The 13,260-nt window shown below is 42.8% G+C and overlaps 2 protein-coding genes across 2 annotated transcripts; both read right to left on the reverse strand.

The window, feature by feature from the left end:
* Positions 1–3,129: 3,129 nt before the first annotated feature.
* LOC146671557 (meteorin-like protein) lies at positions 3,130–7,234 on the reverse strand. The gene is made up of 4 exons (XM_085403805.1): positions 7,072–7,234; positions 6,228–6,634; positions 5,040–5,099; positions 3,130–4,272 (listed from the first exon to the last, which is right to left on the reverse strand). Exons 1-4 carry the CDS (start codon positions 7,146–7,148, stop codon positions 3,944–3,946), a joined length of 873 nt encoding a protein of 290 aa, XP_085259931.1. The 5' UTR covers positions 7,149–7,234; the 3' UTR covers positions 3,130–3,943.
* Positions 7,235–9,610: 2,376 nt separating this feature from the next.
* LOC146671558 (chromobox protein homolog 8-like) lies at positions 9,611–12,777 on the reverse strand. The gene is made up of 5 exons (XM_085403808.1): positions 12,412–12,777; positions 12,241–12,284; positions 11,735–11,800; positions 11,255–11,321; positions 9,611–10,827 (listed from the first exon to the last, which is right to left on the reverse strand). The coding sequence occupies exons 1-5, from the start codon at positions 12,478–12,480 to the stop codon at positions 10,045–10,047; spliced, it is 1,029 nt and encodes a 342-aa protein (XP_085259934.1). The 5' UTR covers positions 12,481–12,777; the 3' UTR covers positions 9,611–10,044.
* Between the last annotated feature and the right edge of the window lie 483 nt (positions 12,778–13,260).

Below are 13,260 nucleotides of genomic sequence, written 5' to 3' on the forward strand. Positions count from 1 at the left end.
AAACTCTGTTAAAGGTACTTTAAATGTGGTCATCTGCTGTTAAAGAACAACTAGTGCCATAAATAGTTTCTATGTATAAACTGTGATGTACTGCTGTGGGGAAAATGACCTTTTTTAAAATCAGTTACTGGACTAAATTATCTTTAATTAATTATTCTGTGGGGTTTATTCTTGTAAACCTGCCCTTTCACTTTTGCTACTATCCTTCTACCACAATTCATCCTCACAAATCATCACCATCCTACCTGCACTCTTTTCTTCTGTCTTTGCTTTGGATGGTTGATTCCAGGTATTTAAACTCATTTACCTTCACTGTCTGCCTTTCACGCACACACACACACACACGCACACATGTATTCTTTCCATCTCACTTTTGCTGACATGCAGGCTGACACCTATCCTATAAATACAAATAGTTCTAATAATTGTAATAAACTATAAGAAACCTTAAGAAACTGCAAACTACTCAGCATTACTGTTTGAGTTGCTTTTCCTGTTGCCATGTGCACAATAGCTTCAGTTCTCCTCTGTGACACAGGAACTTTTTCATCTTAATGAATGACTGAGCTGTGCCGTGTCATGAAATTTAAGTGAACTTAAGTGATCCAAGGTAAACACTGTGCTCTGAGAAGACACGTAAGAAATTTGACCTTCAGGGGGAAAGAAAAACAGACAAGTCTGAACTTTTCATTTTCAGGTAATACGTCATCTCTGCATTCAGTGCCCTTACACCCTGCTTTGTCCTAATCTTCCCCGGTCATGAAAAAAAGGTAATAAAGAAACCTAATCAGCAAATACATTACACATTTACCTTAGCGAGTGCTCTCTCGCAATGTCAGGGCATGTTGTAAATATGCCTTCTTGCCGACATATTTATAGAAAAAAAAGTCAGTTAAGCATCATTGCCAGATAATCTGACAAAGACAAAAGGAAAAGAACAAAAAAGGACACAAGAAAAAAAAAAAGTAGAAAGTTCATTATGAGTAAAAAAAAAAGCCAAACAAGTAACACTGGTAGTTTTATGACTAACACTAAATGTGATGACAGAGACTGGGCAAAACAACTTTTCTTTCCTATACAATAAAATTAGACGTCTTTCACATTAGTAAAGGTGTGTGTGTTTGTGTAAAGTTTTTGCATTCTCTCACTGGCAGTGTTGGAGACAAAACAGTACAACGCTTCACACTGCAGTAGGTTTAATTTCAAATCAGAGTTACAGCTGATGATGGAACTCAGTTCACCAGCCTCTTCTTCAAATACAAAGAAAAACATGTTGTTTATCTGGAGATTAGGTTGGTATTTGTGTGTTAGACTGTATCTGCAATTTTATTTCAGCTTCAAATTACCAAGAGCGCGATAGAAAGTAATGTTCAACCAGATGCTGGAATGATGGCAATAAGACACAACTTTATAAAAGCTCTCAGACTGATGCCCTTTGTATATTTTTTATTAAAGCTTTGGTCAGAATTGGATTATTTCAAACACAAATGCTGCCCATTTTCAAAAGGAGACCAAATAGCGATCTTTTCAGAGCGAAGAAACATCTCTGCTTCAGCTTTGTGTTGCTGCTACCCATGTCCCAGGTCTCTATAGCGGGAGCGGTGAATGCCTGCTCGGCATTGGAGGGTATCATGCTGTTTCCATATTGTACCCCTGGGCCTCCCCACAGCAGTGGCCCACATGGGAAAGCAGACCAGGCGGTGGGATAAACCAATTACCCCCCAGTCTGGGTGGACTCCTGCCGGCGCACCATGCAGCAGCTCCGGGCCGAGCCCTCCTAGGCTCGATCCCCATGAGAGCCTGCTGGAATTCCCAGAGATGAGAATAGTGTGGTCTCAAAGGCCTGCAGAGAGACTATATTTTGCTTGGAAATTTGACATGGTGGCCTCCTGGGACAAAGCTGAAGGAGGAGACTTCAAACTGTGCTTCCGTAGGATTAAAAAAAAACATTTGTGGAAGCCTTCATTTTTGTGGACCATTCATCAACATTAGGCACTTTTAGACCTTTATCCACTTCTTATACTCACAGATATCTCTGCAGAGACACATGCGAAGAAAATGGGCTTTTTTCTAAAACTCTGATCTCCAGAAATATTACCCATCTGCTAGAACTATAATAAAATATGCACATAACAAATTATATTTTCTACAGGTAATTACAAATTAACTTTTACTAAATGAGCACATTTTGGGTCTATATGCTGCTGTGCCTTGGCAGAAGCAAATATGAATACTAACAGGAATGATGGAGAAAAATCTAAACTAGAATATGAAACTGAGCCTAAATGTGCAAGAAGAGAAAATATTTATGGAGTTAAAGAAAACAGAGGGCTCTCCTCTCCTCTGACTTCTTGCATTCATGAGCCCTGATGGTTTCTAGATGACAGCAGCCGTGACAATGGTCATTATGTCTGCCAGAGGCCTAGTCGCCGCAGGGCCATTGTGTGTGCCCCATTCACCACACAGTCATTTACACTTTCATTGGCAGCTATTTAGTCCTCATAAAACGTTCAACACACCAATTTGTGAGCCCTGCTCAGCCAAGGAGAAGTGTGGAATAGGCTCAGAAAGCAGTTGCTTTAAAAGTCAATTAATTGTTCCCTTCTCCTGGGAGGGGCTGAAGGGGAGGATCCCCGGGCTTCAGGGGGCCTCACATCTGTCTATTCATCTTCTTGGGCCATGATGCACAGGCCACACGGCTCAAAAGAAACGCCCGATTCAGTCTGCTCAGAGTTGTGGCCAGCTAAGATTCTGTAATTCACTTCGAGGAAGGGTTATCCTATTATCATAAGAATCTGATTCCTGGGCGAAAAGATGTATTAAAGAGTGAAAGAAAACAAAAATGAGCTTGAAGGGAAGTTTGGCACTAAATCCTCTTCTGTGCAGACAGATATAAAAAAAAAAACACAGATTATGCTGCATGCAATGAGAAAGTGGGTGGGAAGTCATTTAAGTCATCACAAAGGCACCTTTTAAGAGGCCAAAGCATATTCTGTCTAAACAGAGGGCCTCATGAAATGTCTGTTTTATTCATTGATCATGAGCTCATTGCACTTCTCAACACTTCATCAGACACAGTTATGAGCTGACCACAACATCTGTGCAAACTGTTTAAAAGAGTGTGTAAAAAAAAAACCCCATCTGTGGATTGATTGTGTAAATAATGAAATGTTGATTTATCTGTTACAAAAAAACATTCTTCTGAATAACATTATTTATGTTATTTATTTTAAAATGGCAAAATGAGCACATGAGAGCGACGGAGACGTGTAGACATATTTGATTTATTTAAAGCTCAGCAATCCGGAGTCTCAGTTGTTTCTAGATTTCATCCACTCTCCAACCGAAAAAAAAGAAAGGAAATAAAGTAAAATATCTACGGCAAACATCTCCAGCTGCAAGAAAAAAGATCACTGCACTGCGATCCTGAATCAGAAAGAAAAGAACTGCCTCGTGCAGGATCCAACAGACAGGAGTAAACACAAAACAGATGATTTCACAATGCTGTAAGTGATAAAACGTCGTATATATGTACACTCCTATTCAGTAAAACAAACTGGCAATAATAAATGGCTGTGCACCCTCCTGCCTCAGTTCATAGGGCAATTGTCACAGAGAGGCAGCAAAATGAACAACAGTTAATGCAGGGAGAGGCACAAAAAGAGAGCAGCAACTCAACCCCTCCTTATTCTCCCAGGACTGAGGGCATTGATGGAAGAGAGACAAAGGCCGGCCCTCTCTGAGCTGCAGTGCAGGAGGCCCTGCTGGTTAACTCTATTCTCCTCCTCCAAATTAGTTTTTATCACCAGCATTTCAGCGGCTTTTCCCTGCTGGTGCCACCTTGGTGGAACGTGACAGCAAGGATCTGAAGTGCGCCAGTGCAGAGGTGGTTAGACTTCTCAGCTCAGTATTGCTAAGATGACTCGCGCACACACACCCCTCCTCAGTCTAAAGGAAAGTCGCAGGAATTCTGGCGTGCCGTTCGGGCATTGTGGTAGACAGACAGGAAGTCTTTGTATCGCGGGGCACACCCTAACCAAGCTTCCCCAAAGTGTTCCGACCCAGTGAAAAGAAACTCTCCGTCTCCGGGCTTGACGTGGCACTGCAGGAGTGTGTGGATGTGTCCACGCCAGGACTGACATGACACCAGTGGATCCAGATGTTGCTCAAACACTCCACTGCGCTGCCAGTACACCCTCGGCGCTGATACCTCCACTGAGGACATTTGACGCCGAGAGTCATGGGTGACCTTTTTGATGTAGCCTCGAACAACTTAAAAAGACAGGAAAGCAGAACCACGTGTTTACGCCGCATCCAGTGGATGTTTCAGATAAAGTGGTCACTTAATTAGGGGAAAAAGCTGGCTTGATGGGGGCTAAACAAAGGTTAAGTGTAACAAGACAGAGGACTATTTTTGAACTGGGACATATGAAGAACTACTCAAGCAGAGTTTAGTCTCCCTTTAAAATGAACAAACAAAAGCACAGACAAAAAATGTCACAGCCTCACTCAGCAGATCATCAACATCTGTTTGCGTTTGTCTGCACTGCTGTTGTCCCATTATGCAGCCTAACATGAGATGGGTTTTGAAGTGTTGCCAGGTGGAGAGTGCATTCAGCTGTAATTCAATTAAATTTTGTTTATATAGAGCCAAATCACAACAACAACAGTCACATAAAGGCATTTTATATTGTAAGATAATGACCCTATAATAATAGAGAGAAAAAGCTCAGCAATTCCCTAGAAAGCATTGGTGACAATAGGAAGGAAAAACTCCCTTTTAACAGGAAGAAACCTCCAGCAGAACCAGGTTCAGGGAAAGGCAGCCATCTGCCTCGACCAGTTCAGGATGAGGGAGTCAGGAAAAAGGAGATCCTTTAGACAGTGGTGTGATGTACAAGATTATATTTCAAGGAAAATCTTACTGTTGCTGAGTCATTAAGATAAATTCAATGATGCAGCTGCAGGAAAAGCCAGAGGGAACAAGAACAATAGCAAGAGACGTGTCATCTTGTCATCTCGCTGAGTAAGATACCCACCAAAGTCGCTGCTGCAGATAGCCATGAGAAGTTCTGTGTCATTGCAGGGTCGACAGGATGCTGTGGGTGGAGAAAATCATTTCACAAAATTAGAAATGTGCTCTTTGCTGGGCAGCTTTGTGACTATCGAGTCATCTGCATCGAGTAATCTTCCGCTTGTTCTGCTATGTTGTTTCTCGCCTTACCCACTTCTCTCTGTCAGTCACGTCCTCGCTCGGCCTGCTTAGCTCTCTTTTCTCTCCTAACCGTCATGATTCAAAGCTCTATAGCTGACAGTGACTGACAGAAAGGTGTCACTTCTCCTCGCCAACACTTCACTGACCTAAAATCTGACCCACATACCGGCTCCATTCATCCCCCTTCTCACATCACACACTGAAGAAACCATGGCTTGGCCAGAGGAATGCTGCTTCTAGCCTCTGCCCATCGCACCACCAGATCAAAAACCCACGCTAGTCTCGACCCCACGTTTGACTCCTTTTGTATCTGCCTAATTGACTGACCCCGTGCCAATGCAGGAGCCTGCAGGAGTCAAACACTCCACCAGACTGGCAATACAGAAAAGATAAACCTGCAGCTGTCTATTATCGGCACAGAATGACATCACCACACTGAAACCAGCCTGCACACATGGATAAATGCTAATAAACAGACAAGCACAATGATAAGGCATTTGTGGAATCTGCAAAGTATTTGCAGTCTCAATTCAGGCCCTTGGCCCGGTGCCCTCCAGCCACTATGCAGTCTGCTCGGTCCCATCTGCTTTGTCCCTTGATGGAAACCAGACAACTAGACTGACCAGCAGCTGCATGCTGCAGTCCACAAGGCAAGACTATAATTCAATAACCACTTTTTTTTTCAAATTGGGAATTATGACTGGTAGGCAAGTCTCCCTCGAAGATCCAAATCTGCCTTTTGAAGTCACTATAGCAGTACATACCTCTGAAACCATGAGAAAGGTTTATATATATATATATATATATATATATATATATATATATATATATATATATACGTGCAAACGTGACTTTAAAGCAGAGCCTTTACATTAATACTGCGATATTGACTGAAATTATTTTGCTTTAGCAAATAAGAAATATTAATACGTTCATAATGGTGCTTTATCGGGACCTAAAGCCAAATTTTGATTTAGGTTCAATGTCCTCGAACCAAAAGATTACTACTCACTCTCCAGCCCGCTGGGGCCGAGGTTTGGCGCAGCACTCCTGTTGGTGAGCAGCTCGTATTTGAAGCCCACCGTGCGTCTGTTCCGCGGTCCATCACTCTGAGGGCTGGCCTGGAGGTAGATTACGGGCTTGTGAGGTCCGTCTGCCCGGAAGCAGAACACCTGATACTCTGGCCGCCCGCTGTCCGTCACCAGCAGCTCCAGCTGCCCGGCACGCTCAATGAACACGCTGGCTCCGCCGAAGGAGGGAGACGGTTTGATGCAGATGGAGGTGTGCCGGGCGGAGGACAGATTGGGCTCGAGGACCACTCTGAGGGCCTGACCCGGGTAGACCCACCTCACCGAGCCCTTTGTACAGCGTAATCGCACCTGGAGTACAATCCTGGAATCCACGCCAGCTGCAAAACCGCTGGATTCGGGGGGAAATGCCAAATCAAATACTGCATGGATGTCATCACTACTAATAAAAACTAAATGGTTCGATCCTTAATAAATTATTCAACCATATTAATCTAACAAAAAACTCAAATGGACCAGATTCCAACTTATTTGTTTATCCCTTCTGCATTAAATTTAAAAAGTCTGTTCATAAATTCCGACCATCAGATCCGCAGATTTAAATATGAATTATTCATTAATGTTCTTTCATCTACCAAGCCTCCTGTTTTAATCCTCTTAACGGATTGTAAATGTTCTACAAAGCGAACGGTTTGAAAAAATATAAGTTACATAAGAAAAGTATCAAAGCTTCTCCCCAATCTTTACCCGAGGAGCAACATTGCACTCAGTATTTTCAAAAAATCGTTTAAAGAAAAGAAAAATCCCATCTGAAATCAGAGTTCTTACCTTCCAGTCCAGTTACACAAATCAGCTGCACAGCGGAGAGCCAGAAAACACGTCAAAATAATCAGATTTGGCAACATCTCACCCACACAAAGATAAAAAACCCCAGAGAGGCTGGTAGCAGTGCATGGCTGGAGAGTTTGTCAGTGAATAAACAGAGTGAGGGCTTTCTGCTGCTGCTCTCTGGGGACTGGGGCGGGGGGGCATCGCTCCTGTGCTCTCTCTCTCTTTCTCTCCCTCTTTCTCTCTCGCTACACAGCAGTTAGCACACTCTCCCCTCTCTTTGTCAACCTCTAATTAGGAGCGATCCAGTTGTTGGGTACTGTCGGCCAGCTCTTTGTCTTTGCTCTATAAAGACACAATCGGTTTGAAGGCCCTCAGCCATCTGTTAACATCTTTGCGCTTTTCTGCACTGTAATTCATTCACTCCCGAAGTGTTCAGGGTGTATTATTAAGTTTTACTGGAGTTCTTAAGTTGTATTTTGTATCTGATTCATTCAACTTTCAAAAATGTTGCTTGCCATAAAATTGCTTTCATTTTCAAAAAAAAGTTACAGTTCCTGGGAGGGGAAAAACGTCTGATTTCAAATCCCCGACTGCGTTAAGAGAAGCCTGATCTCTGTATAGACATTCTTTTAGAGGCAGGCCATCTACAAACAGAAAGAGCAGGCAAAGGAGGAGGGAAACATGCATCCGAACTTGAGCTTCATCTAGTGGCGGGATGATGCACCGCAAGGTCTCCCCACATCTGGAAGGCAAAGTAAAGCCTGCTGCGGGCTTCTTCTGCAAAAGAGAGCGAGTGCAGGAGCAGGCTGCTCCCCTCCTGCCTCTAATTCTGCAGCTGGGTACAAAGTGGAGTGAGTCACTGAGTTGTCATCAAAAATTCATCCACTGAGGAGCTCTTCTGAATTTTTAACCTGCGGGGTCTTTGTGTTTAAGTAGGTTGGCATCCCTTTAAAGTCCCGCTGGTAGCGACATCTCGTGGACGTGTGCGGAACGTAACAGTAACGTAACTGATCCGAGAGCTGGCGCTTCGTGTTTGTCGAAAACGCCCTGACAGGAGGGGATTTTGACAATGAGTAGAAGCAGTCACGGGGACAGTCCCCCCCATCAGATGTCGCCTCAGCTGCTTGTAAGCCGCAAATATGGAGGAATCAAATCATACCCGACATTACAAGTGTGAAAATAGGCTTGGTAGTTTTTAGTCCCTGTTTACTATACGCCTTTTTAAAATCGTGAAGTTCTTTTTCTGTTATTTTAAATACGATTATAGAAGTGTTCGCCGCACTTCCGTTTCCCATTTAAATATGACCTTGTTTGCAGCTTCAGTTCAACATTAGAAAACGTTAAAGAGGTTAAAAATAAACAAACAAATTTAAAAAAAAGAAAAAAAAAGAAAAGCAAGAGTCAATTTCCAGGATCGGCTCACAGAGAGACAAAGCTAACAAAAAAAACAAAAACAAAAACAAAAATGAATGGAGGCTTTGTGTGTGAAGCGTGACCTCTTACAGTGCAGACTGGATCCGGAGGCCAAACGAACCAAGGTGCTGCATATCATTAATAATAATATAAAAACTACAATATCTACACGATCAATCCATCGCTTTAAATTCGTGCATTTTGTATTTTTTTTATTTAACTTTTAATGAAATGTATTCATCGCTCATGTGCATTCGGGGCACGGGGTCACGGTGTCTGTGGTCATGTCTGCAGGCTTTATGTCCAAACCACAAATCACTCAAACTAATTACAGATGTGTGTCATTTACTGCGTTTATTTCTTTATTTATTTGACTAAATAAATTCAAACTGTTAACGCTAACACTCAATGCCTGACTGACAGTGGCGTTAAGGCCTCTCTGTGTCCATAACGTAAACGCGATCTCATCTACTGAGATAATTAATTACAAAAAAGAAAGAAACAGATTCAAAGATTATAACTTTGATTTTTTTTTTAAATTTATTTTATTTTTTCGGTCTTAGGTTTTAAAGCTCCACAGTTCATTTTTTACTCTCGAGTTAAAACCCTTTTCTATTTTTTTTTCTATTGAATTAAATGTAAAAACTAATGATGAAGTTCATGATTTCTTCGGCGTGACCTCAGGCCTTCACAGTATGAAGTGAAGTTCTTGGGAACGTAAGCTCCACCGTTTGGCTGCCTTGACAAAATTTCCAATCAAAATGTTTATTTTTAAACGATAAAAAGATTTTATCTGCTAACAACATTTTCCATGCCCGCACAGGTCAGTGCTTACAAAGACTTTGTCAGCTTTCACATGTTTAAATAAGCGTTTTAAGGTCAGGACTTGACGCAAAATATAAAGTCGCGATAAACAATTTTCTGGAGACACTTCTAAATATGAATCTGTGCATTTCCTCTTTGTCAGGAATGATAAAACATTACACATTATATTTACATTATTTTTGGATAATAATACACTCCCACGAATTAATATGAGCAAATTAATAAAAAAAAAAAACCCAATTACAATAACCTCTGATCTTAATTAAAATCGCGGTGTTTTGTTGAAGGATGGTGCAAACCTAAAGCTAGAAATTGGGCTGAATCACGTACAAAACTTCATCACAATTCAACCAAAACCACCTGTCAGCCAGCGAGAAATCGTATTTGGCATCGCTGTCAAAGAATGTTCCAACTGAATGAATTTTAGCCAGCAAAGATTGTTCCACAAAGATCGCGATCAGATAACTCTACAGAAACTCTGCAAGTATAAACAAACAGTGCAAAAAGAAATAGTGAGAGCGGACAGTCAAAGAGCAACAACAGCAACAACAACAACACTCCTTAAACTTCAGTTTGATTTTAATTTCATCAGCAGCGTATTAAATATCGGTATGTACACGTTTGAAAGTTACATAGAAAAAATATAGTATTACAGTAGGCCTGTTTGTTAGTAGCTTGTTACACAGTTACCTCCTTGGCAGGTATTGGCCTCCTCTGAACTACATGAAATACTCATCTTTTATCTTTGAAGAAGCCTTTGTCCGTGCTGCTCTCTCTGACGGTGACTGTCAGGAAGTTCAAGGTGACATCGGTTACGGTCACAGTGTCCAGGTGAGCGAAACAGGGGGTCCAGGATGAGGCTGGATGCTCGGAGGATTCGTGGATGGAATCGGTGTGTGAAGGTGAAGCTTGTTCCCGGGGCAGAGAGTTCTCGTTCGCTGCAGGCCGCTTCATGCTCAAACAGTGAATCCTGTGCCTCCCCTGCTCGCTTTTGCGCAAATCCGAAGCTAATGCGCACGGGTAAGAGAAGCCCGCGCCCCCCAAATGTCTCTGCTCGCTGTGGGATTTGGGTGTTATCGTGGTTTCCTCCTGAAACCTCTTGGTCAACTGCATGAGGCAGTGATCTGACGTCTCCCCGTGATGATGCGGGCGTCGGCTGTGGTGAGACGTGGGCTCATTCGTGAACTTGCTACGTTTGGCGTCTGGCTCTGCTGAGCTGCTGCCGTCGTCTTTATCATAATGCATGTGCATTTTGGGTTTGCGTCCTCTCTTTTTGGGGAACTGCTGAGCAGCTGCTGGAGTTGTTCTGGGTCTTCTCTCCAACTCTGGTGGGCGAATGTGGACACTTTCCCCTCTGTTGACCGCGCTGGGCGGGAAGATTGTGGGAACCACGGTGCGCAAACCCTCCCTGGCCCTCGGTGTTATGATAGGCTCGGGGATGGGATAGGAAACCTGGATCCCTCTGGGAGCCTCTCTTCTAAATTCATACGTCTTTTCTTTGGCTTTGGCTTTGGCCTGAGGAAGCAAAAAAAAGAGAAGAAAAAAAACCCAATTACATTTATGACGAAAAGTTTCCCAGAATTGAAAATTTTAAGTCTCTTGAGCAAATGTAAAGTTTTAGAGGCCTTGACCTAAAGTTTCTGTGATTTAAAGGGAATGAAAGGCTGTAAGAATGAAAATACTGTTAATATTCACATGTAAAGTCATGTAAAGTTCTTTGTCCAACATTACATGACCAGAAACCTTTGAGAAAAGAGATCTTTGGAGACATTTTTTCAAACTTACAATTGTTTTCAAAAAACTGAAACCACAGCACAGTGGCATCAAAGTTTATAGGAGTGCACACATCACTGAAATGATTCAGCCTGTGTACACATGAAGCCACGCCTCGGAAAGACAAGCGAATAAAACGGAATACCCAGAAATAAATACAAACACTCACCTTTAAAAGAAATGTCTCAGGCTTGGGTCCCCTCTTTTTCGGCCCGAACATCTCCCTTTCTCGCTCCCTGAAGAATTTTTATAAATCGTTAAAAGAGTCCGCACGACACAATAAACAATTATTTTTCATTAAGTCAATGATTAAATTGGAACATCTCATTTTACTGGACTATGGGCTGAAATTCAACCAGCTTCCATCAGCTTTCACTTGTAAGCTAAATACAAATCGAATAAAGCGAAATATATATGCATCTGTTTGGGATTTATTTATTTATTTTAAATGGGCGACATCACATCTTGCAGCTACTTAAAGTGGCTCTGCTGACACTTTCCTGTCAGGAATGGGGATGTGGGGCTCATAGATTTAAACCCAGACTAAATGTTTTATTTAAAGTGACACTTTTGCAAAATGCGCGGTGCCAACTCGATTCTGCAGGGAGAGGGAGAGAGAGGCCTACTTGTTTCACTGTCAAACCCTCACCTCTCTTCGAAGGCAGAGAAGAGACGTGCATCCAGAATGTTTTCCTCCGGCTCCCAAGTGCTGTACCTACGTCACAACAACCGAGAGGAGAGGTGTTTGGCGACACACAGACACACACTGAGAAACGCTCATTTGTCAATGCGCAAAAACACGCGCTCCTGACACTTTTATCAAAGCAATCTCGCTTTGCTCGCTCTGCAATTACAGACTACGTAGCAGGACAGTGACGCATGGTGAACTCAGCCATTGCTAAAGCTAGTGTAGACTTCAACACATCTCAGCGGGCTGAAAGCGAGATGTGTTCAAACACCTGCCAGGTGCACACGAGCCAGCAGGCGCACGGCACACGGCACCGCCGTACACCGAGTGCGTGAAATGCATTTTTTTTTTTTAAAAAACAAACCACACATCCACAAAGCTGAGTAACGCCACACTGTGTGATGGTGCAGTTGTGCAAGCGGCCAGGATGGAGCGCTGTCCTTCACAGCTTCGGTTATTATACTCACTTCTGAGACCAACCCTTCCATTTCACGAGATATTCCCAACGACCCTGCAAAAACAGACCCACAACAGAGTCAGGTTATCAAATGTCTACGTGTCGACACTGCAAACGCACATGTTTGCGTTAGAGACGCAGAGACACAGCCTGCGGGTGGAGGAAAAAAAACAGCGAATACCCGTCTGATTCGCCGTTTAATGATGGACTCGGCTGCGAAGACGCTCTCACCGACAGCCGAGAGCTCCATGGTTCACCATGCACCTCGTTTATTTCTGTGTTTTTTATTATTTTTGGCTTCCCCTCGTCCTCTTCGGGTTGTTTAATTCCGCACATCCCATAATACGCAATCTGGGGAGGACGTCATCACGTCTTTTTCTGTTGCCAGGCGCCGCGGTCGGTAGGACGGATCGTGGCGGAGCGCATTGGCTCAGTTGTTGCTACGTGCTCCGGATTTCTGAGTGAAGGGGCGGAGTCTTGTGCTGTGGCTGCTGTACAGGAATGTCTGGCACAGTGGACTAACCAAAGTCAGAGGGTCTCGGAGCGGGTCTACTGACCCCCCCAGAGGTCCATGAGGGGGTACAAAGAGCCCTCCCCTACACGGCGAGAAGAAAACGCTGAATTCCACTAGAATAAAAAAGAAACGCGAACAAAGATGGAAGACTAACTCCTTTATTTAATGAAAGATTGTATACTTAAAAAGCTCAAATAAAGGTGTAAAAAATCCACAAAATATAAGTCTATAAAAAGCAGAAGCATGAACTACTCAGCGCTAAAATAACAGGCTAATAATTATTATGATAATAATGACATGCAGATGCAAATGTATTAAATGAAACCGTATCAAGCTTGTACTGAGTAACCCCGGGTTACTGTTTTAACTGATCTACAGATCTAAATAATTTTTTTTAATGACCTGTTTATTATAAAAACATAATTTAATGTTAGATGTAAGCAGTGTCGTGTTCACACGCCGAGTCTCTAAAGAAGGTTGTTCCCACTTGTTCCCATTGCTCCGTCCTTGAAACAC

Source organism: Rhamphochromis longiceps, linkage group LG4 (genome assembly GCF_057381845.1).
Source record: "Rhamphochromis longiceps isolate RC_006_pf linkage group LG4, R_longiceps_female_GT1.1, whole genome shotgun sequence".
In the NCBI taxonomy this organism is placed as follows: Eukaryota; Metazoa; Chordata; class Actinopteri; order Cichliformes; family Cichlidae; genus Rhamphochromis; species Rhamphochromis longiceps.